Raw genomic sequence first — 27897 nt, forward strand, 5'->3', positions numbered from 1 at the left:
TTGTGGAATCGTAAAAGAAAGCATTCAAAAATGGCTCCTAACTGAAGCAGTTTACATTCAAAGAAACTAAGTAAATCGCTGTTTCAATGGAGACCACAGTCAGAGACGCAATTGAGTTGCAGTCAGGAATGAAAGTGAGTGTGAATAAAATTGCATCGCTTGAACAGAAACAGGCCTGGTTGAACAAATTGTACTAAACAAATGTATATTTAAATGCGAAACTTGCAGAAAGTATAACAAAGTAGGACATAAACATACAAAGAGCACGTTGAGCAAATAGAAATAAATGGACTGCGTAGAGAAGAGAAAATACAGTTCAAGTTGCAGTTTCAAAAAGAGCACTAATCTGTGCACTGTTGATGAAAAATCTGGTAATGATGAGTGACACAGAACTGTATAGCCTTGAGATTTACAATTTGAAAACTAATCGGAGACTAGCAATATGGCTTACACCCAAAGTGAACAGCAGATTAATTAAAATGGAATTAGACACACAGGTTTGGCTGTTTCAGTCATTCCACAAAATGTGCTTGAATGGCATTTCAAAGATACTAAACTGAAGTCTGCAAATAGCCAACTATTTATACTGGAGAAAAGATAACTCCTGTGGGAAGAACATTCATGACAGTGAAATACAACAACCAACACATCACATTGAGCTTGTATGTGGTAAAAATGTAAGGACCAGCATTGTGGGGGCAGAACTGGCTGAGACAACTTCAACTTGATTGGTGATCCATCCACCATTTGCATGTCGCATCCTCTACAATAAAGTCAACCAAAAGCAAAGCCAGCAAGGTACTGGACGATGCCACAACTGTCTCATGGACTGTTGCACAACAAAGGACAAATAAGTGTTGATACCAACCTGTGTGCCTCTGGTTGGAAAGCTGATCTGACCAAGGAAGGACCATGCTGCTCAGAGGAAGCATGAAAGTGACAAAAGCAGTTGTCTGATTACAACAGTTTTTGTAGGCAATATATCTGAGAATGCTTCTGATATGCTAATCAGGCAATTGCAAATAACTTGATTTTAAGCAGGTTGAGAGCTTAAGGAGCTTGAGGAAAGTTGCAAGCTTTCAGCTTTTGTGAGTATGAAGACTAAGAGTCTACTCTGTGCCAATTAAGGTTATTGGATGAACTTCAAGTGGGAGATAAAAACTTGCTTGAAAAAGTAAATGAAAAGACCAAAGCCCAGATGGATGAAGGGAAGGCCAAAAAGAAAGGAGTCAATGAGATAAAAAAAAGAGGATTCATCAGATGATGTTGTGAATGAGGAATCCAAGAGCAGGATCAGATCGTAAAGGGAGCAATAGATGGATTAGTAAGAGAATACTCCAGTGAACTAAATGGACCACCCTAAGATCAAGATGCACAAATTAGAAGAAGAAAAAGGAGGGAAGAGATGGAGAGACAGAACATGAACGAGAAAGAGAAAGGCAAAGACTGAAGGAACACGAGAAAGGAAAAAGTGATCGAAGCAAATCCAGAGAGAAAAGGAGAAGAAAGGCGTCCAGAGCTGTCAAAACCACTTCATACTGTCTCAGATGCAACTTCTATAGTCACTATGGAGAATGCCCCAGAATCCGAGATTGTTCTCACAGCCACAAAGCTCATCAGCCAAGCAGAGTAATCCTTTGTCAGGAAAGATGTTATCCTTAAACAGTAAGAAATACTCCACAGAGATTAAATCTTCAGACCTGAATGGGATCATTTAAAATTTACTATTCTGTGGATGTCTGTACATAGTACTTGCATTATTTACATTTGTAGTATACTGTATGTATGGTATATGTATACAAGCTGAGATGGTTTCTATATTGCTGGAGTTTAGAGCTAAGCAGGAAGGAGTGCTGTGTAATTAATATTTCAATAGCATTTAAGTAATCTTATACATACAGTATATGTTGGTTGATTAAGTATTCCTGGTCATTTAAATAATTAATTACAGGTTATAAGTAAAAACACATTTATTGCATACGTGTGTGCCTCGCTTTAAGAAAAGACAAAGTTACACCCGTATTCTTAGACTCCCTGTTTTTCTTTGAATTAATTTATTGTTTTGAAATTACAAAACATATGACTCTGGGCTGTTACATACCCATGGGTATCTTGTGCTTGTCACATGACCATGATGTAGTTGAGGCTATGCTGGACATGAGGTAATGGTCTTGTCATGGTGGAGTGACGTCATTTTCCCGCCAGCGAGAGGTCATGTGATAGTTTTTTCCCCAACAGGGTATAAAAGGAGAACCCCTCCCTGTGTTGGTGGGGCAGTTCATAGCTGAATTTGCCAGTGACTCCATGTTGCCGTGTATTCGATGTTATGACGCAGTTTTATTTTAAGGTGGAGTTTTACTTTCTGCCTTAGTTTCAAAGGTTATTGCCGGTAGTTTTGCTACAATACTGCCAGTTAAAATCCAGTCGGAGAGTGAAGATTCATCGAAGTTCGGGAAGCTGAAAGATCAAGGACAGTTAATGTCAACGGTGAAACAGATTTGACCTTTATTTAATCTTCGTACAAGGAATTAGTAACTTGTGTCCACGATAACTCCTGCTTTGCCAAAAAAGAGCAGAAAGAGTTGGATGCAGAGTTTCACCAAGGAAAGGTCAGTGCCTTTAAGCCGTTTTATTTCCTTCAATCGTAAATCCCTTAGCAAAGCATACTTCATCTGGGATCAGCAGTAACATCGTGAAAGAGGATTTAATTCAAGGAAAGTCTCCTTAGTATTGCAAAAAGAAGTCCAAAATGATTTAAAAGAACTGAGTTCACATTTCTCGCTTCAAGAACTGTTCAAGCTGCTGTATCACAGCTGACTTCCGGTTAAGTTAGTCGTTTGTTTACTTTTGGGTTTTTTTTAAGCAGTGTTTAATAAATGTTTTATTTGTTATAAAAAACCTGTCTCAATCATATATTCATTGTTGCTGGATTGTAACAGGGCCTGTACTCACTGGAGTTTAGAATGATGAGTGGGGATCTCATTGAAATCTATTGAATACTGACAAGTCTAGATAGGGTTGATGTGGAGAAGAAGTTTCCTATAGTGGGAGAGTCTAGGATCAGAGAGCACAGCCTCAGAATCTAAGGATCTTCCTTTAGAACAGAGATGAGGAGAATATTCTAAGCCAGAGGGTGACAAAGTTGTGGAGTGTCTTTAGTCATGTCTTGTTGTTCCATGGAGCAAATCAAATTGGGTGGAAACTGACTCTGTGATGGCAAGATTACAGGAAGAGGCTAAAAGGGATCACTTCTCACTGAGTCTGTTTATTTATGCTTCAGCTTTACTTGGAATTCACGTACTGGGTACTGCTTTCACTGAGGATGGGGATACTCTTCCTTGAATTAGCTTAATTGCTTAGCACTATTCATGTGGCTTCGGCTGAACTGCTTTGATCTGAGTTGTGCACCTCACAGCTCTATATACTGTATAAAAACACAAAATGCTGGCAGAACTCAGCAGGCCAGACAGCATCTATGGGGGGAGGTAATGATGACGTTTCGGGCCAAAACCCTCTATATACTGTATGATGTTTTTGGGTTCAGCAGGTACATGCTCCCCCTCCCCCCACTCATGCAGCAAGATGGCCCTATTTTTGAAGTAGGCTTGATGATAGCCATGAACAAAGAGACATAACTACAACAAAAGCAGCCAGTAATTTAAAACAGAGGTGCAGAGAAATATCGTTTCTCAGTACGTAATGAATCGCTGGAATTCTCTAACCCTGAAGGTGGTGGAGGCTAGATTATTTAAAGTAGGGTAGATAAATATTTGAAAGATTGAGAAATTGAGGGTTATGAGGAACTGGTACAGAAGAAGAGCTGGGGCCAGAAAGGTAAGCCATGATTGTACTGAATGGAAGAGAAGGCTTCAAGTGGCTTCTCCTTACTCCCTGTTGTAATCTTGAATTCTTACTGCTAGAATGCTCTTTCACAGTCCACAAAAAAAAACTAGGGTTAACACTCTGACTTGCAGGTATTGAAATTATTTCAAGCCTAGAGGTCACAGGTCAAAGCAACATAATTCTACTGCTTAGATCGATTGTCCGCTCCTACATTTGCTCTGTATTGAGCTTTCAGATCCTGGCCTGACAGTGGAACAAGAGGCACCATGGATCATTGAAGGAGAAATCTGGCACAATGGTTAAAATATTCAGTTCTGTGAGTTGAGCTATGCCAGAGTGATGTTTGACCAGGCTGCAAGGTAACTTCCCATTCGACAGATACCTTATTGAGGTTTAGAAAGGTTGGGAGTAACATCAGAGTGTTTAGAATAATCAAAGTACAGACAGCAGCATAGAAACTCACTGCAGTAAAAATCCCTTTATCCAAATTGTTCTCTTTGAGTGAAACAATATCTCAAATTTCTTCACTAAGTGACCTTTAATTTGGCCTCACCTTCTCCCTGCGTAGCAGCTTTGAGTGTCCTATGGACCCCAAGATCCCTCTGATTCTCCACACTACCAAGAGTCTTATCATAAATGCTATACTCTGCCATCATATTTGACCTACCAAAATGAACTACCCCACACTTATCTGGGTTGAACTCCATCTGCCACTTATTAGCCCAGTTTTGCATCTTATCAATGTCTCGCTGTAACCTCTGACAGCCCTCCACACTATACACAACACCCCCAACCTTTGTGTCATCAGCAAATTTACTAACCCATCCCTTCATTTCCTCATAAAAATCACAAAGAATAGGGGTCTCAGAACAGATCCCTGAGGCACACTACTGGTTACTAACCTCCATGCAGAATATGACCCATCTACAATCACTCTTTGCCTTCTGTGGGCAAGCCAGTTCTGGATCCACAATGTCCCCTTGGATCCCATGCCTCCTTACTTTCTCAATAAGCCTTGCATGGGGTACCTTATCAAATGCCTTGCTGAAATCCATATACACTATATCTATGGCTCTACCTTCATCAATGTGTTTAGTCACAACCTCAAAAAATTCAGCTAGGCTTGTAAGACACGACCTGCCTTTGACAAAGCCATGCTGACTATTCCTAATCATATTATGCTTCTCCAAATGTTCATAAATCCTGTCTCTCAGGATCTTCTTCATCAACTTACCAACCACTGAAGTAAGACTCACTGGTCTATAATTTCCTGAGCTATCTTTACTCCCTTTCTTGAATAGGGGAACAACATCCGCAAACCTCCAATCCTCCGGAACCTCTCCCGTCCTCATTGATGATGCAAAGATCATTGCCAGAGGCTCAGCAATCTCCTCCCTCACTTCCCACAGTAGCCTGGGATACATCCCATCCGGTCCCAGTGACTTATCAAACTTGATGCTTTCTAAAAGCTCCAGCACACCCTCTTTCTTAATATCAATGTCAAGCTTTTCAGTCCACTGCAAGTCATCCCCACAATGGCCAAAATCCTTTTCCATAGTGAATACTGAAGCAGGACACTCAAAGCTGCTGTGCAGATTGACTGTGGTTAAGAAGGCATATGGAGCATTGGCCTTCATCAATTGTGGGATTGAGTTTAAGAGCCGAGGGTTAATGTTGCAGCTACTGTATATAGGACCTTGGTCAGACCCGACTTGGAGTACTGTGCTCAGTTTTGGTCGCCTCACTACAGGAAAGATATGGAAGCCCTAGAAAGGGTGCAGAGGAGATTTACAAGGATGTTGCCTGGATTGGGGAGCATGCCTTATGAGAATAGGTTGAGTGAACTCGGCCTTTTCTCCTTGGGTGACGGAGGATGATAAGTGACCTGATAGAGGTGTACAAGATGATGAGAAGCATTGATCATGTGGATAGTCAGAGGCTTTTTCCCCAGGGCTGAAATGGCTAGCACAAGAGGGCATAGTTTTAAGTTGCTTGGAAGTAGATACTGAGGAGATATCAGGGGTAAATTTTTGTTTTACGCAGGGAATGTGAGTGCGTGGAATGGGCTGCTGGTGGCAGTGGTGGAGGCAGAAATGATAGGGTCTTTTAAGAGACTCCTGGATGGATACATGGAGCTTAGAAAAATAGGTGGGGGGATGGGTAAGCCTAGGTAGTTCTAAGGTAAGGACATGTTCAACACAACTTTGTGGGCCAAAGGTCCTGAATTGTGCTGTAGGTTTTCTATGTTCTATGTTTCTATGTTCTATTAAGTACCTCTGCTATCCCCTCTGGTTCCATACACACTTTTCCACTGTCACACTTGATTGGTCCTATTCTCTCATGTCTTATCCTCTTGCTCTTCACATATCTGTAGAATGCCTTAGGGTTTTCCTTAATCCTGTCCACCAAGGCTTTCTCATGACTCCTTCTGACTTTGACACTCTTAATTTAATTCTTAAGCTCCTTCCTGATCTCTAACATTACCTAGTTAATGAGTTGCTCTGAAATCTAATGGGAAGAAGCTGTCCTTAAAGCATTGAGATTTTGTCTTCAGGTTCCTGTAACTTCTCCCTGATGGTAGTAACGAGAAGACAGTATATCCTGGATGGTGAAGGTCCATAATGATATAAGCTGCCTTTGTGAGGAATTGCCTTTGAAGATGTCCTCGATAGTGAAGAGGGGTGTGCCTTTGGTGGAGTTAGATGGGTCTTGCGATCCTGTGCATTGGAGGCTCCTTACCAGATTATGATGCAACCAGTTGAAATGCTCTTCAATGTATATCTGTAGAAATTGACTAGAATCTTTGGTGGCATAAAAATCTCTTCAAACTCCTAATGAAGTAGAGCCGCTGCATGCTTTCATGATTGCCTCCAGGATAGTTCCCCTGAGATGCTAACATCCAAGAACATGAAATTGCGCGCCATCTCCACTAATCTATCAATGAGGATTGGCGTATGTTCTCCCAACTTGCCCTTCCATAAGTCTACAATCAATTCATTGGTCTTGCTGATGTTGCTGTCTAAAGGTGAATCCTTGAATATGGTCCAGTTAACCAATTTAAAGCAGTCCTCTAAGCATTACTCCACCTTCCTTGACCATATTTTCATCGTCCTCAGTCTCTGCCAAAATGACAGTACAGCCAGGTGATCTAACTTGCCAAAGTGCAGGTGTGAGACAGCAAAGGAAGCATTCTTGATGGTGGTGTAACAGTGACTGAGTGTGTTGGCTCCCCTAGTTCTTTAGGTGACATGTTGGTGGGAGTTTGTTAGAGACTTCTTCAAGCTAGCCTGGTTGAAGTCCCCCATGTCCATTGGGAAGGTATCAGTGTGCACTATCTCATGACTGCTGATCACAGTACTCAGCTCATCCAATGCCAGCTTGATGTCTGCCACAGATGGAAAATATACTGCTACCAGGCTGATGACAGAAAACACCCTTGGCAGATAGAACCGACAACACTTGACCACCATATCTGCCAGGTCAAGGGAACAGGACTGAGACAGAAGCAGTGCATCTGCAAACCACAAAGTGTTAATCATGATGCAAAACTATCTGGTCCATACAGTGCACGATGAGTGCTGGGGTGAGCCATGGCTCAGTAAAGCAGTGTACAGAGTGGGGCAGTGGAGTAGATTTGGGATGGATGACTGGGCAGACAGTTGAAGCTGAGGAACAAGTGAATTGAGGGTGGATAGTGGTGGAGACTATCAGTGAGACCAGAGGATATCAATAGCAAACAGCAACAGGAAATCAGGAAGCATGGTTACCTAGAAAGAAAACTTAAAGAGGAAACCACATTGAAAAAAGTGGATGCCTTAGGAGCAGCTACAGTCAGAACAATCCCAGGGAAGGAATAAGCCCTCCAGTTTTGGCTGGCTTTATTGTACAAGGTGTGCTCTTCACAGGCTCTGTCTAACTAGAACCAACAGTAAAAGTCAAGAGTGAAGGAGAAAGAGAGAAAAGACCTCTCTCATTTAAAAGTAGTAGACTATTAATAAAACAATCTTTACCGAGTTGGGGATTATATAATTTTGGGGAGTAGAGAACAAGGTGGAATAGAAAGTACTGTACCTTAGAGACACATTAATGTTCACACGTAGATAAATGATTTAGTCCACAAAACAAAACTAGGTGCAAATAACAAACCTTTCCAAATGGTGTATCCACATTTTTCTCACATTTTTCCTCCAAAATATCCAGGTCACACAGTCCTGAGCCACCAATAATTCCAATCTGTAGTTCAAGAAAAAATAAAAATCGAAATTAATTATATAGACACTAACCATCACTAAGATCTATTATCAATAATACATCCCTCTCCACCATCAGAAATATCTACAAGACATTGCCTCAGGAAGATAACACCTATCATTAAAGATTCCCACCATCCAAGCCATGCCATTTTCTCTCAGCTGCCACTGGGCATGAGGTATAGAGCTCTGAATTCCCACACCACCACAGTCAAGAACAGCTACATCCTTCAACCATTCGGTCCTTGATGTCTCTATGGGGGTTCAGACTAAGTAATGAGGAGAGATTTGCCACAAGCAGTTGGCGGGAGAGTAACCAGATATTTTAATAGTTGAACTACCAGGAATTCAGCAAAATGAAGAGCTTAGTCAGGGTGGTGTTCCGGAGTGGGCTATGGGTTACCCTAGGTAATTTCTAAGGTAAGGACATGTTTGACACAGCTTCGTGGGCTAAAGGGCCTGTATTGTGCTGTAGGTTTTCTATGTTTCATTATGTTCAGGTACATTCAGCCAAATCTATACAAGTACTTGTGGGAGTAAACAAGCTGGCAAGTAGTTAATTCTTGCAGAAATTAGCAGTTCCTTTACACAGAGTAACAAAAAAAAGTCATTAACAGATCGTGCTTTCTCAGGAAGAAATATATTTAAACATTTCGTCATCTACCTCTTAAATCTCCATTAAAAGACATCTTATAGTTAAGAATATGTAAAAGTTGTACTGGTTTTGGCTTTACTTAACTGATTCCTCAACTGTTAAAAGGAATTGACAGATCATTCATTACACTATATGTAAGTTGAGTACTGCAGATGTCCATTTACAAATAAAACACTTTGGGGTATCATTAAACTATAAAAGGCATTATATACATCCAGGATTATCTTATGATAGTTTGTTCCTTATAACACCATATTTGCACTGCTGATAAATTCTAAATTTTCAATGCAAAAGCTCAAAGTTAGTGCCATTTCATTAGAGTTCCTAACAGGGACACTTCTTTTACTCTTATTAGGGAGAGAGAGCCTGTGGTGTGCTGAATTACAGGGTGAACGAGTAGTCTTTGGGGGACTACAAGTCTGTGTCTTTATTGATGCTTTGCAGCACTCTTGATTGCTCGGTGGGGGGATGCCAATTCTTTTATGGCTGGCGGCGGTGGGAGGGGGAACTGGGGGGAGAGCTTTGGGATTCTAACATTTAACTGTCATTCATTATTTGGGGTACTCTGTTTTTCTTGGATGTTTGTGAAGAGAAAGAATTTCAGGATGTATATTGTATACATTTCTTTGACATTAAATGCACTTATTGAAACCTACTGAACATAGCTGATTTGCATTATTCCAGCATTCCTGAGGATTAAGTACTTTGATAGAATAGCAATATATAACAACACAGCAATGTCAGGTGGTTCTGAAGTAAGCATTTTTATTCAAATTCTCCTGATCAGGGAATAGTAAGAGGATGACATCGAACAGATGATCCAGAGATGGAATGATAGAAGGGTAGGTGACCCTGTAAGAGTCAACTGAGATTGGCAGGAGTATGGGGTAGGGGGAGAGAAGATCCTATTAGGAGGCAGCTGAAGGAGAGATAATCAGCTCCAATGTACTGTGTCAGAGTAAAGCAGGCATCAATCAACAGACCTCATACGTGCAGCATAATTTTACAAATGACTGCCAAGGAAGTCTTATTTAAATCCTACCCAACAGGTCATAAAGTGGAAATGAAAAAATACAAATTAAAATATCCAATTTGCTGTAAAAATGTGGTACCAAAAGTAAAAGAGAGAAAAGTGACAAAGAAAAGTGTTAGTAAGACAAAGTAATGCACACAAAAAGCTGTAGGAACTCAGCAGAACAGTCAGCATCTGTGGAAAGGATTAAAGAGTCGATAGTTAAAAGAATATTTTATTTAAATCTCCATTTTTTTAAATTTTGGAAGAATTGCATGTGCATAGTTTTCTTTCAGAGCCTGTCAATTCCATTAGACCAGCCTTTCTCAACCTATTTGCTCTGGAGAAACGCGTGAAATAATTTTCATGTCTCAGGGAACCCCTGCGTAAAAATTATTATATCTACAGCTCACAGAACGTTAGTATGATCAGTAACTTGTAGATGTAATAATCCAAAAATAATTACCAATGCTCTTGAGTAGAACTTTTAGATGTAATAATCCAAAAATAATTACCAATTCTCTTGAGAATTAATTTTTTGCCAATCTTACTAAAAAAAGGTTGTTAAGCTTAGCTTAACTTTCTTGAAATTAATCTCTTAGATATTTCCCTTTCATAAATTTTTAAAACTCATAAGGCAAACATAATAAATTTCTGTTAAATAACTGACCTAAGCCAAAATGAGATTTAATTTTTCTAAAGGTAGGCTCAGTAGATTTACTTTAAATAAAGGTTACAAATTGATTTTAATTAATGATATATATAACATGAAAATTTATTGACGATGTTGAATAGTAAATTTACTAAAAAAAATAAGCCAAAGCAATATAAATAAAAAAAAACTTAAGACACAATTTTACACAAGACTTTGGAAAAAAAATTCTTACTAAGTGATATGATCAGACTCAAATATAGGCCTAGCATGTGAGATCTGTGCTTGTTTATTCCTACACAATCAATTCCAGGTCAAGCTTGAGATAAGCACATATGGATTTCAGCGTCAACTGAAGTGAGACAATTTCTATCCTTGCTCTTGATGCTTGTTAAAGAAAAAGCTTGCTCACAAATGTAAGAAGTTGAAAGCTGCAGCAAAATATTCATTGCTTTCCTATGAACGGCAGGATACTCTTCTTTCACAGAAATCCAGAACTCGCCCAGGGGCAGGTCAGTAAATCTCAACTTGAGTGCATGATCAGAGTGCAGCTCACAAAGTTATTCCTCTTGTCTCACAATCAAGTTCTCAGGCTGAGCAGAAGATTCAGAGAAAGGATCCCTTCCCCAGTCATACACTGGTGTTGAAAGAGAGGAAAAATACTGTTCAATTTTGTTTTGGACTTCTTCCAAGTGGTTTTCAATAAGACTCAACTTTCTGATATCCTTCCTCACTCTCCAGCCCAAACAACAGTGGAAACATTTAAAGATTTCCTTTTGCAACATGATTTTTCCAAAGATTCAGTTTCCTTTTAAATCCAAGAATCTTATCACTTGAAGTCAAAACATTTTATCCAGGGCCTTGCAGAGACTTGTTCAACTGGTTCATATCATGAAAAACATCTGCTAAGTAGGCTAGATTCTGTAGCCATTCTTCATCTTCAAAGCTCTCAGCAAAATCTCGCCTGCTATTTTCTTGAAAGTACTCCTGCAATTCACCTTTCAGCTCAAACACCCTATTGAGAAAACGATGGAAAACGATCACGATTGAAAATACATTGGAAATAATAAAACGATTAGAAAGAGGTGAAACGCCATCAGTCACCGGAAAAGCTTTAGGTTACAGTCGGTCAATGATCAGAACAACTTTAAAGGATACAGGTAAAGGATAAAGTGAGAATAATGGAGCATGTGAAAGGCCCTGCCCTGATGAAAGCTACAATTATTGCTAAGCAATGCAGTGGTTTAATTATTGAAATACAGGTTTCCCCTGCAATCCAAAGGTAGAGCGTTCCTATGAAACCGTTTGTAAACCTAAATGTTGTAAATCGAAGAAGCAATTACCATTAATTTATATGGGAAAAATTTTTAAGCATTCCCAGACCCAAAAAAATAACCTACCAAATAACACATAAAACTTAAAATAACACGAGGGGAGGAAAAGCAGGAATGATATGATAAATATACACCCTATATAAAGTAGAAATACTGTATATATGGTGTAGTTTCACTTAACAAACTCGGGAAGACAGCTAGCCAAAATCGATTTGGAGGGAAAAAAAATCGGCACATACATGCAAGCACAAACAACTGCCCGCACAAAGCTTCACGGTCATTGTAGCCTTTCTCGGGGTAAACACGTGTATAAAGCGGGTGTCTTATTTTCGTAAAAGTGAAAATCCTCTTTGGTTAGCGAAAACAACAGCGAGTTGTCGTAAAGCAACTGTTTGAAAAACAGGGGACACCTGTACATACATTTCTTAAGTGTTTTATATGCATAAAAAGATAAAATATATACTATATACTAAGACAAACGTTTGACTAACTGACGCTAAGTAATACCGGATGTACCTGTTCCGACTTACGTACAAATGCAACTTAAAAACGGACTCAGGAACGGAACTCATTTGTAACCCTTCCCACAAACTGTGAAACTTATCCTTTTCTGAGTACTAAGTTCTGCTACAAAGTAACTTGCTTCCCAAGTCTTTTTTACTTGGGTAACCATTCAATATGTAACACCCTGGGAAAGGTTTCACTGCTAATATAATGGCTTTTCTGTAGCAACAGTTTGGCTTGTGGTTAAAGATAACAGGTGCTTTGGAATATGAGCTTTCCATTGAGGGGAGTGTTTTTCACTTGCTGTGTGCCTGAGATCGAGGTGATCTGGGTCTTTTGTTTGGTAGAAAATGGAGAGAGAAGATGCCAAAGGAGAAATCGTAGACACCAGAGTGGACACTGAGTGGGGCTGGGAGGTGACAAAGCCTGGGGAAATTGGTGGAGGACCAGCAGAAGGGAAACCATGAGCTCCAACTTGCACATATTAGACTATTACATTAAAATGGGCCCTTTTGTTTTTGCTTTTCTTTACTAACCCTTTAGTCAAATTAAGAATTATAAAGCTAAATTTTTTAATTGCATATGGTGTACTGTCTGTTATTCCATGGTACTGATTTGTAACAGGGTAACAAATCATGCAGCATCCACACAAACGAGAGGTTTGCACCTCAATTTCACATGTTTGGTGAGGCCAGAGACCATCTTCCCTAGAAGCTGACAGAACCCGAGGGTTACACTTGTAAAGCCCATTGATAAGTAGCTTTCAAAAGAAGAACATTTTGTATCCGTTGTTGCACTAGTGGAGTGAAATGACTCAGAATTCTGTAATTCTTCATTAACCTTATCAGAATTGTCCATAGGCTTAGAATCCTCCTCTTCAAAAATCGCCACACTGGACTGTCTTTAGAACGAAAATTTCCCTCCAATTTTCTACTACACCGGTAGAGTCTGTTCACTCCCACAAGTCAGTCAGCAGGGCGCAAGGGGAATTTGGGGCAGTTTATTCAGGCGGGAGAGGCTGGTATCACAGCCCAAGTTGGGCGAGTCCATTCAATGCTCGGACAACGCACTTCACGCTCCTCATCAGTCTACTGTCCTCCCCTCCGTGCAATACAGCACTGATCAATTATCAACGGCCTTCCGTATCTTGTGTTAAAAACTGAGAATGGACTCCACCACAGTCCTGCTGCGCATTGCCATACTGGGCTGATGGACCTCTAACGAAATTGCTAACAGGGCTGCTGGGTTACTGCCCACCACTGCAAGCACCAACATCGTGTGTTGCACGATGTTCAAGAAACGATTTTTTTTAACAACACAATCTGTTGCAGAACCCCTATGACCTCTCATGGAACTGTAGGGTTTTGCGAAGCATTGGTTGAGAAACCCTGCATTAGACCATAAAAAAAAGGAACAGAACAAGGCCATTTGGCCCACTGAGTCTGCTCTGCCATTTCATCATGGCTGATCCAATTTTCCTCTCAGCCCCAGTCTCCTGTCTTTTCCTTGTATCCATTCATGCCCAGACCAATCAAGAATCTATCAACCTCTGCCTTAAATATGCATGAAGACTTGGCTTCTACAGCTGCCTGTGGAAAAGAATTCCACAGATTCACCACTTTCTAGCTAAAGGAATTCCTACTCATTTCAGTTCTAAAAGGACACCCCTCTATCCAAGTTATCAGACTCAATACCCGAAGCCTGGACTGACACCTTGCCCTACTGTCCTGTTTATTATTTATTGTAATAAAGTGCACTGTTTTTGTGCACTTTATGCAGTCCAGTGTAGGTCTGTAGTCTAGTATAGCTTTCTCTGTGTTTTTTTTTATATTACGTAGTTCAGTCTAGTTTTTTGTACTGTGTCATGTAAACCATGGTCCTGAAAAACGTTGTCTCATTTTTACTATGCACTGTACCAGCAGTTATGGTCGAAATGACAATAAAAGTTGACTTGACTTGACTCTATTTTGAGACTGTGTACTCTGGCCTTAGACTCTCCCACCAAAGGAAACATCCTCTCCACATCCACTCTATCAAGGCCTTTCACCATTCAATAGGTATCAATGAGGCTACCCCTCATTCTTCTAAATTACAGCGAATACAGGCCCAGCCATCTAACGCTCTTCATATGGCAAGCCATTCAATCCTGGAATCATTTTCGTGAACCTCTTTTGAAAACTCTCCAGTTTCAGCACATCCCTTCTAAGGGGCCCAAACCTGTTCACAATACATCAGATGAGGCCTTACCAGTGCTTTATAAAGTTTCAACATTACATCTGTGCTTTTAGATTCTAGTCCTCTTAAAATGAATGCTAACATTTCATTTGCCTTCCTCACCATAGACTCAACCTGCAAATTAACCTTTAGGAATCTTGCACAAGGACTCACAAGTCCCTTTGCGCCTCAGTTTTTTTGTATTTTCTCTCCATTTGGAAAATAATCAATCCTTTCATTTCTTCTACCAAAGTGCTTGACTAAGCACTTCCCAAGACTGTATTCCATCTGTCATTTCTTTGCCCATTCACCTAATCTGCATAAGCTCTTTTGTAGCCTCTTTACTTCCTCAACACATCCTGTCCCTCCACCTACATTCAAATCATCCGCAAACTCAGCAACAAAGCCATCAATTCCATCATTGGCAGCTAACTTAAAAAGAATTGGTCCCAACACAAACACCATGGAACAGCACTAGTCACCAGCAGCCAGTCAGAAAAGGCTCCTTTTGTTCTCACTCTTTGCCTCCTGCCAATCAGCCATTGCTTTATCCCATGCTGGAATCTTTTCTGTAATACCATGAGCTCATAGCTTGTTAAGCAGCCTTACGAGTGGCACCTTGTCAAAAGCCTTCGGAAAATCCAAGTGCACAACATCAACAGAAACTCCTTTGTATATCTTGCTTGTTATTTCTTCAAAGAAAACCAACAGATTTGTCAGGCAAGATTTTCCATTGAGGAAACCATGCAGACTACAGCCTGTTTCATCATGTGCCTCCTAGTACCCTGAGACCTCATCCTTAATAATCCACTCCCAACATCTTCCCAACCACTGAGGTCAAACTAACTGGCTATAGTTTCCTTTCTTCTGCCTCTCTCCTTTCTTCAAGGATGCAGTGACAGTTGTAATTTTCCAATCTTCCAGGACCATTCCAGAATCTAGTGATTCTTGAAAGATCATTACTAATGCCTCCACTATCTCTTTAGCCACTTCTTAGAGAACTCTGGGGTGTACACCATCTGGTCCTGGTGACTTATCTACCTTCAGACCTTTCAGTTTCCCAAGGACCTCCTCTCTAGTAATGGTAACTTCACGTACTTCATGACCCCTGACACCTGGAGTTTCCATCATACTGTTAGTGTCTTCCACAGAGAAGACCGATGCAAAATACTTATTCAGTTCATATGCCATTTCATTGTCCTCCATCACCACCTCTCCAGCATCATTTTCCAGCAGTCTGATATCCACTCTCACCTTTTTTTTTTAACAACTTATGTACCTGAAGAAAGGTGATTAGAAATTCATCTACTTCCCTATATGTAAATTTTAAATTTTCTGTTGTCTTCAGGACGGGCATTTGGAAAAAAATGCCTTTGCATTTAAGTTAAATATCATGTACGCTCAGTTGTGATCAAATTATGTACTCAAAGAAATGTAACAGTAACTCAGAACTGAACTTGAAACTCTCACTTTCTCCCTCCCTAGCTCCATCTTATACACGTATACAACTCACTTTCAAGAACTCTACAATCTCATTCTCAATATTTTTTTTGTTATTTGCACAGTTTGCCTACTTTTTCAAGTTGCTTGTTTATCTGACTTTGTGGTTGTTTTTTATTGATTCTATCATGCTTCTTTGTATCTACTGTGAATGCCTGCAAGAAAATGAACCTTGGGGTGACACGTACACATTTTGATAGTAAATTTACTTTGAAGAGTAACTACAGTGATCATCTCCATTCTGTACATGTTATGACACACACAAAGCACAATCAATTTTATTATCCTTTTGTTTCTGATACCCAAGTCTGAAAATGACACTTTGCAGATCACTTCACAAATACTTCACATTTGCATCAAATACCTTTAATTTGGCAAAGGAAATTTATGTTCTGTGTCAAACTAGCACAAAATGACACTAAGAAATTCACCAACGTCTGTCTTCTTCAAATTTCCAAGCTTTACCATGTATCATTTAATTCTGTGAAGGTATAATTCTACTCTGGACCAACATAATAGAAAGCAGAGTTAACCAGATTGCCTGTTCAAATGATAAATGTTGAAATGTCAATGTAGATCATTGAGTGTTGTCTACTTCACACTCTCTCTGATCCACCTGAACCAGGTTTTGAAACCCAATGGTCAACTCATACTGCAAAAAATGAGGACTCAACATGCACACCCCCCTTCACACCTTATTAATAATGAGGGCCAATTGCAAACCCAGTAATATACATACAACCACACTAGTTAAATGGCAACACTAATATAACTGCTTCTAAAGAACTGAAAACATGCTTCATGAATTATTTCATCAACACATCACATGCCGGAGGAGCTCACTTATAGAAATGGACCGTAAACATTTCACACCCTCCAGTATTTTGTGTATTGCTCCAAATTCCAGCATCTGTAGTCTTTCGTGTTTCCTTCATCACTGTTGTTTTTTCTTCTGAACAGATGAAGAATTCTACTCAGTGTTGTCTTTAAATGATGTTGCACTCTTAAAGGCATGCCCTTTTTGATAGGCAACATTTCTGAAAATATGCAGAAATGATTGTAATAAAGCTGGCAGATTTTATGGTGCCATTATATCACAAATAGCCAATGCTATCCCTGATGAGAACATATAGGACTGAATGTGGAAGGGTGCCAAGGAAAGGAAGGCAAATTAGCCTGCACACAGTATGTCAGAAAAATAGCACAAGTAGGCTAGTCAACATTTCACCAAGTTTGTGAACCCTTTGGAATTACCTTGCTTTCTGCATTAATTACTCATAAGATGTACTCTGATCTTCATCTAAGTCACAGTAACAGAAAACACAATCTGTCTAAACTAATAACTCACAAATAATTGTATTTTGCATCAATACTGAGTATGCCATTTAAACACCACAGTCCTAGGTTCAAAAGTGTTGGTGAATCTCTGGGGTAATACCTTCTACAAAAGCTATTTGGAGTCAAGTGTTCCAATCAATGAGATGAGATTGGAGGTGTGAGCTGTAGAGGTGCCCTGCCCTATAAAAGACACACGATGTCAGATTAGTGACAGAGCCTGCTCTTCTCAAGAAAGATCTGTTTATGTGCACCATGTCTCGATCAAAGCAACTTTCAGATGACTTTAAAAGAAGAATTGTCGTGGAAAAGGCTAAAAAGCATTTCTACAGATCCAAGTGTTCAGCAGTCCACAGTAAGAGAAATTGTCTACAAATGGAGGAAATTCAGTACTGTTGCTTCTCTCCCTAGGAGTGGGAATCCTACAAAGATCACAGCAAGAGTACATCATGCAATGCTGAAGATGAAAGAGAACCCAAGGGTAACAGCAAAAGACCTGCAGTAATCTCCAGGACTTTCTAAAGTCTCAGTTCAGGTGTTCACTCTCAGAAAAACACTGAACAAGATTGGTGCTCATGGAAGGACACCATAGAGGAAACCACTGATCGCCAAAAAAACATTGCTGTACGTCTCAAGTTTCCACAAGGCCACCTAGAAGTTTCACAATGCTTCTGGGACAATGTTCTGTGGACAAATGAAACAAAAGTTGAACATTTTAGCAGAAATGCGCACCACATTTGGAGTTTGGAGGGAAAAGGGCGCTGCACAACAACACCAAAACCTCTTCCCAGTTGTGAAGCACAGTGGAAGGAGCATCATGGTTTGCTGCCTCAGGGCCTGGACAGCTTGAATTCATTGTTAAGGGAACATCAGAACAGAAAGCTGTTCAATCTAAAGCAAGGGTTCCCAATCCATGGTCCACAGACTCCTCGACTAAAGGTATTGGTCCTTAGCATAAAAAAGGCTGGGAACCTCTGACCTGAAAGAACTGTACTCTAGAATCAAGGTCATCCAAACCTCAGTAGCTGAACTGTTATTGCAAGTGATCCTTGGTTTCTGAGCATACATGATCACAAGTTCCAAACCATCACTGACTCTTTCACTGAAGCATACAAGAGGATGGGATATCCATTCAATATTCACAGAACAATGTGCCCCTCACCAACCTACCCTACTGAATCACACCGCCCTCCAAAAATGAAGGTTCGTGACAAGGGCATTGGTGTTTCCGTACCAGGCTCCGATGCAGCCAGTCAATAAAGTCTCCGCCACACATCTATAGAAGATTGTCACAGTTTTAGATGTCATGCTGAATCTTCACAAACTCCTAAGGAAGTAGAGGTGCTGCCAAGCTTTCTTCATAATTGCACTTATGTGCTGGGCCTAAGACAGGTCCTACGAAATAATAACCCTGAGGAATTTAAAGTTGCTGACCCTCTCCACCTCTGATGAGGACTGGCTCATGCACCTCTGGTTTCCTCCTCTTGAAGCCAATAATCAGCTCCTTGGTCTGGCTGTGAGAGGTTGTTGTTGTAGCACCACGCAGCCAGATTTTCAATTTCCCTCCTATATATTGATTCTTCACCACCTTAGATTTGACCTACGAAAGTGATGTCGTCAGCAAACTTGAACGTGGCATTGGAGCTGTGCTTACTCACACGGTCACAAGAGTAAAATGAGTAGAGCAGGGAACTAAGCACATAGCCCTATGATACACCTGTGCTGGTGGACAATATGGAGGAGATGTTGTTGCCAATCTGAACTGACTGGGGTCTGCAAATGAGGAAATCGAGGATCTAATTGCACAAGGAGGTACTGAGGCCAAGGCCAGGGCCTTAAAGTTTATTGATTAGTTTTGAGAGGAACAGATCCAAGTCATTCCTCAGGCAGGGGTTCAAAGGTTAATTTATTATCAAAGTATACAACTCTGAAATTCTTCAATTCTCCCAGTAGCCATGAAACCAAAAGAAAAGCAGCACAGTCATCACCCCCAAATCCCTCCTCCCACACAAATAAAACCAACAGAACAGATTAGGCACATCAACCCCCAAAACCCCCTCTCCACACAAAAACAGCACAAGATGATCAGGTAAAAAAAAACACAGAATATAAAAACTACAAGACTGAAAAAAAAAGTCTTTAGTCCAAATCCAAAATGCAGAAAAAACCTGGACAACACTCTCAAGGCGCAGTGGCAGGCTCTCCCCTCCCTCTCCATTACAGACAGACGGACAGACAGACATACTTTATTGATCCTGAGGGAAATTGGGATCAATCAAAAGGCAAACAGCCGGCACCCACCCTCTGCACTCTTTCCGCTTTAATCAGCGAAATGGAGGTAAACATTGGTTTGTGGCAAACAATGGAAGCTATGATCAGTGAAATGGGGTCAAACACTGGCTGATGCACCATCCTGCAGACTTCTCGCCACGAAGTTCGCTCACACTGCCTCTGCCTGCCAGAATCCTCTCGGAGACTGAAGCACCCAAACAATCTCCAAACAGCAAAACACAAGTTCCACTAATTCAAGAATCACATTCAAGACCAGAAACAAACGTAAAAGATATAAAAGAAGATGTTGACTAAAGGAGTGTTGTATTCAGGGGCCATCTTGAGTGGAAGAGCTGATGTGTTGCATTACCAACCTCTAAACAAATACTTCATCACTGTGAATGTAAGTGCTACTGGACGACAGTCACTGAGGCAGGTTACTGCATTCTTCTTAAAGCATATTCCAGCCACTCTATCAGCACAGATCTTTAGCACTTAGCCAGCTACCCCTTCTGGGACGGATGCTTCCCGTGGGTACCCTGAAGGCTGCTTGCACATCAGCCTCAGAGACTAAAATGACAGAACCAGCTGGGGCTAACTAAGTTTGTGTTGGCTCCTCCATGCTTTGATGGTCAAAGCAAGCATAGAAGGCATTGTGCTTACCTGAAAGCAAAGCCCAGATGTCGCTTATGTCACTTGATTTTACTTTATAAGAGATGATAGCATTCAAGCCCTGCCACAACTGTCAAGCATCCTTCACTGGTTTAAATTTAGTCCAGAAATGCCACTTTACCTGTCCTGAAATCATATGTGGACCTTTTATAACTTTCTTGGTCATGGACTTGAATGTCTCTCACCTAGCCCTTAGCAGAATATGGACATCATGGCCAAGTGATCAGATTTACCAAAGTGTGGTCTGGGCATGGAACGGTAGGCATTCTTTATCTTCGTATAACAGTGGTTTAGTGTGTTGGGACCGGTGGTGCTACAGGTCATATGCTGTAATTGGGCAGGGTTTTCTTCAAACAAGCCTGGTTGAAGTCTCCAACTATGATCCCAGATATCAGCATCCACTGATCCCTGGCCACCCAGGTCACCTGCATGCTCAACACTAAATTCCTGGAAATGAACACTAAGATTCCATGCTCTGCAGTGGACAAGATTACCAGGCAGAGCAAAAGATCCATAAAACTGCTCAAAGTCATCCTAAATGAGTGCATCTTCCCCAGATTCTTTGGAATCTCTGGCTTACGACCTGTCAAGTGTGAAGGAGCATTGGGTATGCTATTAAGAATGTTGAGTCCATTCATCGGGAACACAGGCGTGCTCTCTACAAATGATAAATTGAAAGCACAAAGCAACTAACCACCACTGACCCCTATCTGTGGAAGGGTCAGTTGTCACACGGCCTCACAAGCCACTGCAAAACCTACAAAAGTAACCATCCTCAATCCTAAAAGGAATTCAAGAACAGTATAATTGTATAAAATATCATTGCTTCGGTCATGAGAAACACTTCGAAATCTAATACAATATTTCAAGATTCAAGATTATTTTTCATTCTTCAGTACACAAGTGTATAGGAAAATGAAATCATTGTTATACCAGATCCAATGCAGCATAAAATGCATAAAAAAACAATAAACAAAAAATAAACAATAAATATAATTTAAAAAGCAAACCTATGAAACACAATGTTCAAATAACTCAGTGTGACCATACATACACAAGATTAGATCGTATATATTGATTGTATGTAAAGTGACGTTACGTGCAGGAGTATCTGAATATAAGGTGACAGACAGGAAATGGTAAAGTGACAAGTGACTCTTGGCAAGAGGAATTCTTCTGGGTATCAGCAAGGCATATAAGAACACAACAGGACAGTGACTGTGTCAGCGTAGGTACAAGGTTTTGATTTCTTGACTGCATGCTATACTATGTTTGCTTTCACTAACTCATGTTCAATGACAAATTCTTTCATTCGTGAACATTTCCTCATCTATCATCATTTAAATAATATTCTGCTTTTCTGGAATTCTGGCAGTTAAATGCACATTTATTCATGAAATTCCGCTTCAGCCGTGTACTTACTCAGCTTGTCTAAATTATCTTGAAGCCTCTGGTTTCTTCTCACAATACTATGTTTTGTGCCATCAGCAAGCTTTAAAATACTCTGGCTGATTCATTCATACAAATCAATGTTAAATACTGTGAATATCTGTGGCCCAACCACTTTTCCCTGAGGTACTGCCCAAGTCACCACATGCCAACCTGAGAAAGACCCCTATTCCTATTTGTTTTCTTTTCTGTCAACCTTGTTTTAATCCATGCATATATAATTACCTTGACCACCATGTGGTTTAATTTTTGGGATTTTATTTAAGGCTGCCTGAAAATCCAAATAACTCACTGGCTCTCCCTCATCTACCTTACCAGCTACATCATCTATATACTACACTAGCATTGTCAACCATGATTTCATTTCAGAAATCCATGTTGACGTTGTTTTATTTTCTAAGCATTCTATTATTACATCCCACACCACAGATGAGCAATTTATTTACTACAGATAGTATGCAAACAGGTCTTTTTTTTATATACAGTATTGTTACATTTCCCTACCTCTCTCCTGCAGGAACCAATCCAGTCTATAGAAATTTGGAAAATAACTGAATAACTTGAGTATTTACGGCTAACAGACAGTGTTGCTTTTGGTTAACTGAGAAACAAATAATATTCTTAAGTAAAAAACACAAGAGATTCTGCAGAACACACATTCAGCTAAACAAGTTTATTTCCCTCCATAGATGCTGCCTGAATTGCTGAGTTTCAACAGCATTTTGTGTATTGTGTTCTTAAGTAATTGAATATCTATCGCCCCCAGGTGGTCAGAAAGAAGTTTGTACTCCAGCCTTACAGCATATCGATAAAATGGCTGCCACTGAAACAGACAGAAAATGGAGCCAGTTTTGACAAAATCTGATTGCTGTACGAGTGATAGGCTCCACTGAATATCCTAACTGAACTACAGCCATTCATTGACTTCATGGGAATGCAGACTTTGTGCGACTGCAGAACAAGATGGATTACAAATGAACTCATCATCTTTCATTTTATTATAAGCAATAATCTGAGTAAAGAATGTATTGAAGATTTGAATGCAAACTGGGGCCACTGTTTATCAAGGCAGTAAGATGCTGCCTTCCCAGGACACAATTTCAGAAATGCGACCTTGAGGAAGATGTAAATTACAAGCCAGAGGATCCCCAGATTAGTGAGACAACATATTTTAGGCATTTTTGTTCTCCCCTTAGTGGACTGTTCAAGAATAGCAAAACATTTACTAAGGAGCTGATAGGCTGCATTTTGAATCCAAGTTGCAGAAGCAATCATTTGCTCAGATGAAAGAAGTCTATAGGTAATCAAATAATATCCAACTTAATTAACAGTAGTACCAAGAGCAGAGGGGCTGCATATTTGAGGCAAGTTTTGAAAAACATATCTTCGTTCTTATTCTTTTTCCCCACTCTTCCCCCTGCAACACACACATTATGAAACACGGATGGAATTACATTAACTAAATCAATGTATGTTTAATACAATTGAAATGCATAAGAAATCTAAGGGACACAGTTCCTGAGCCTGTGCTAATACCAAACAACATTGGGATGATCAAAACCTGAACTCAATTGTTCTACTTGATTTCCAGAACCCTTGCTTCCACCAGATCAGCAATCTGACTTTGAATGAGCTAACCTCCAAAGCTATCTGGGGTAGAAAACTGTGATGCTCTGAAAGAGGACACTGAACTTCATATCCAACTTAAACTGAAAAACCCTTATTCAGAATTCTCCTAATTTTAAATTTCCTCTAAAAGAGGAATGACTTCTCAGCATATATCTTGTCAACCCCCCTCAGTAGCTTTACAGTTTCATTAATATTGCTTTTCAATTTTCTAAATTTAGACCAGGAGACCATAAGACAGGAGCAGAAATAGGCCATTCAACCCATCAGATCTGCTCCGCCATTCTATCATGGCTGATTTATTATCCCTCTGAGCCCCATTCTCCTGCCTTCTTCCTGTAACTTTTGATGCCATTATTAATCAACAGCCAATCAACCTCTGCTTTAAATATACCCATGACTTGGCCTCCACAGCTGTCTCTGGCATGAATTTCACAGATTTACCACCCTCTGGCTAAAGAAATTCCTCTTCATTTCTGTTCTAAAGGGATGTCCTTCTATTCTAAGTCTGTGCCCTCTAATCATGGATTTCCCTGCTGTAAGAAACATACTCTTCATGTACACTCTATCTAAGCTTTTCAATATTCAATCGAATTCAATGCGATCCCTACCATTCTTCTCAACTCCAGTGAGTACAGGCCCAGAAACATCAAACGCTCCTCATACATCAGCCCTTTCATTCCTGGGATCATTCTCATGAACCTCCTCTGGACCCTCTGCAACGCTAGAACATCCTTTCTTGGATAAGGGGCCTAAAACTGCTCACAATACTCCGTGCAGATGGGCAATGCCTTATAAAACCTCAGTATTATATCCTTGCTTTAATATTCTAGTCCTCCTAAAATAAATGCTAACATGCACTTGCCTTCCTTACCACTGATTCAACGTGCAAGTTATCGTTTAAGGAATCCTGCGTGAGAACTCTCAAGTCCCTTTGTCCCTCTAATTTCTGAATGTGCTCCCCATTTAGAAAATAGTCTATGCCTTTATTCCTTCTACTAAACTGCATGACCATAATACACTTTCCTACACGATACTGCATCTATCAATTCTTTGCCCAGTTTCCTAATCTGTCGAAGTCCTTCTGTATATTCCCTGCTTCCTCTACACTACATGCCCCTCCACCTATCTTTGTTTTGTCTGCAAAATTGGCCATAAAGCCATTAATTCCGTCATCCAAGTCATTAAAAGTTTTGGTCCACAGCTACAGATGCCAATTTGAAAATGATCCAACCTCGTGTAGCAATCTTTTATGTAATACCTAATTGGATACTTTCCACAAGTCTAAATTTCAACCGGTATAGCACTGAACTGTATGACCTTTCCTCTTAATAATCTCTTTATCCTAGGGAACATTTTCTTAACTACTGCCAATGCAAGCACATCTGTCAAAAAACACTGAAGCACAGTACTTCACATACATTCCACAAACATTTTCTACAGTTAATGTAAATATATTGTGATGAAGTATAACATGTAATATGTTGCATTTCACTCCTTTTGCAATCAGGCCAAGGCGCACTTGGCTTCCGATTGAATTACTTTTGCGGCATATATATGGAAAAAAAGACTGCCCTCTACCATAGTGTTGCTGGTCTCCTTCCAGTGAAAACATGCTGCGTTTCTGCTCACCCTTTTGTGTAGAAAACCTATTTCCTCACATCACACTCCATCTGCCATTTATTTGCCCAATTATTAGCCAATCTCGCACCCTTTGCTGATATTTGGTGTCCATCAATATTTGAATCATAAGCCAAGTTTGGCTAAAACTTTTAAGTCATTATTAGAGACTGTGAACTGTTGAGAGCCCACAGCTACAGATGTCACTTGAAATTGATCCAAACTTGTGCAGTAATCTTTTATGTAGTACCCAATTGGAAACCTTCCACGAATCCAAATACTCCACATCCACTGATTCCCTTCAGACCATCGAGCTCATTATCTCAATGAACACTAAAAGAATAAGGATGGCAAAGCAGCTGATTGGTTCCTCTGTATGAAGCAGGAGTAGACCTAGTGGCCTCAATGAACTTATTCAGGTCTGTAACAATTCTGTGATTCAATAATTTTATTAAATAAGTCCCAGAAAGTTTCAAATTCCAGACTACTTCCTCATGGCACCTACAAAACTGGATGGTAGCATCACTAAAGTCTATACAGCTCTTTGGAGGGTCCAGCACCTGTGTGCTCTCATCCCTAATCATTCATTCACTTCTCAAAATAAAGACAAAAATATAACAAAATGAAAATGAATGGCATTGCCTTCTTTCAAAATTTTATTAAGGATTTGATAAATAATTGATGCTGACAGACAATCCAAAGGTTTACAAAACATGTGAAAAATGGGACACCACTTTCTTTAGATTCACGGAATCTGTTAATCTAAGAAAACATGTAAATCAAAGAAAGACACATGTTCAAATCTTTGATTTAGTGCTGCTTGAGTCATATTCACCAGCACTTCCCTCACAGAAAAATCCACCCCAGACTTACTCTGCAAAATAGAAGCTGAGTGCACAGAATGAGCCCACTGATCTCTCATTTTCCTGCTGACTCTTTCAAAGGGCTGTTTATGTTCATTACTCATTCCCAATATACTTACATCATTTAAGTGTTCATCCAGATCTCAGCTAAATTAAAACTACTATGGAATTTCAAACACTGAATTCTAGATCATAACAATTCATTAACCTCCCATCGCATGTTATCTTATTACTATGTCCACTGTTCTTGGTGGAAACTCTTTCTTGAGTAGCATCTGTTCTTTTTCAGATTTTATTTTGCAGGACTTTCTAAAAAAAACGTGGCAATGCTCCATCACACACAGAATAAGGAGAGCCATTGATGTTGGCTGATTTGATCAGTTTCCCTTAAATTTTCTTTATAAACTCTACTAAGAAATAACTTGGAACATCGAACAGTACAGCACAAGGAAGAAGCCTTTATGCCCACCATGTCTGTAGAATAAACTAAAGCTCTTCTGTCTGTATATGTATCATATTCCTCCATTGCCTGCATATTCATGCGCTTTTCTGAAGACTCTTAAATGGCACTGTGATCTCTGCTTCCACCACTATTGCTGGTAGTGCATTACAGATACCCACCAGTCTGTGTAAACAAAACCTTGCTAGTACATCTCCCTTAAACTTCCCTCCCCACGCCCCTTCATCTTAAATACACGTTCTCTTGAATCTAGCATTCCTACCTCTGGAAAAAGATTCCAGCCATCTAACCTACCTATGCCTTTCATAATTTTGGACACTTCTATCAGGTGTTCGCTCAGCCTTTGATGCTCCAGAGAAACACCATATTTGTCCAACCCCTCGTCTTAGTTCATGCCTTCTAACTGAGGTAACATCCTGGCAAACTTCTGCACCCCTTCCAAAGTTTCCACAGCCTTCCTGTAAAAGATAATCAGAACTGCACACAAGTCTTAAGATCTGCTGCCCTCTTTTCTCTTAATCCTTCTCCAAGTATCCTTCAGAAACTAACAAAGAGAAACACAAGTTTCAATGTCCTAGTTACAGGGATACTTTTATTTCTTGAAAGAGACAGCCATCTTCCACTATTAAGGTCATGTTTAGATTTCTTGGCAAATGACTCGTGCGCAAAGCTTTACAAATGTTTCTTTCATCTTCTGAAATTGAGTAATACCATAAGTAGCCTTTTCAGGGTGTCTTATGAAACTATTCCTGCAATATTGATAGTTTCAGTAGACAGCACAATATTACAAATAAGACATACAGGGCATTGCTGATCTGACAGGAACAGAATAAAACCATACTCCAAGTATGTAACATTGTATTGATGGATTTTCTGTAGTTTGTTTCTTAGGATTAGAATTCAAGGCTTCACTGCCTTCAGACTCAAAGAGATCGTGCCATATGTTTGGTCTCGAGGCTCAAATTAGGGTGCTGCATATTGACCCCCCCCCACCCCCAAAGAATCTTCTATGCCCTTGATAGCTTCTATTAATCTAATGCCCCCCTTAGAGCACGTAACTGCCCTGGTTGGGAATCACTGCTCTAACTCAAGTTCTGCAGCTGTTTATCTCCTAAAGTGAAGCTGGGAGATGTGAGTGAAACTAGTGTCAAACCGTGTGCAGGGAGAAGAGGAAAATAAGAGAATGAAAGAACTTCCTTAAAATTTGGCATGTTAAATATATTCAGCAGTACACAACCTGAAAAGAGTCTTCCTTTTTAAATGTTTGCTTTCAGGGCAAGGGAAATTAATTGGAATTGTTTAATAATTATCATATTGTTAGATTATCAGAAACATTTGTCATATATTTACATATGTATGCAACAAGTGGTAGAGGAATGCCAGAGGTAGAAGATGGTGGGTGTAGACACACCCAAGCCTGAGACATCAGGCAAGGTCATTTGATTCCAAGTTATTGGTTTATAGATGATTACAGAATGTCTCTCTGGTGCTACCCATTCCTTCTCCTCGCCCATCCTCTTTTCTCAACCATGATTCCCCTTTCCACTCTCAGTCCACAATAGAGACCCATTTTAGGATCAGGTTTATCATCACATGTCATGATTTTTTTTGCAGCAACAGTATAGTGCAATACATAA

General features: G+C 40.0%; 1 protein-coding gene across 1 annotated transcript in view; it reads right to left on the bottom strand.

Moving 5' to 3' along the window:
* The window catches only part of mtap (methylthioadenosine phosphorylase), a 198515-nt gene that overhangs the window by 136953 nt on the left and 33665 nt on the right, over window positions 1-27897 (bottom strand). The window contains exon 2 of the mRNA XM_059969996.1: window positions 7990-8076. Coding sequence (XP_059825979.1) covers window positions 7990-8076 — 87 coding nt within the window. The remainder of the gene's footprint in view (window positions 1-7989; window positions 8077-27897) is intronic.

This window comes from Hypanus sabinus, chromosome 5 (assembly GCF_030144855.1).
Source record: "Hypanus sabinus isolate sHypSab1 chromosome 5, sHypSab1.hap1, whole genome shotgun sequence".
In the NCBI taxonomy this organism is placed as follows: Eukaryota; Metazoa; Chordata; class Chondrichthyes; order Myliobatiformes; family Dasyatidae; genus Hypanus; species Hypanus sabinus.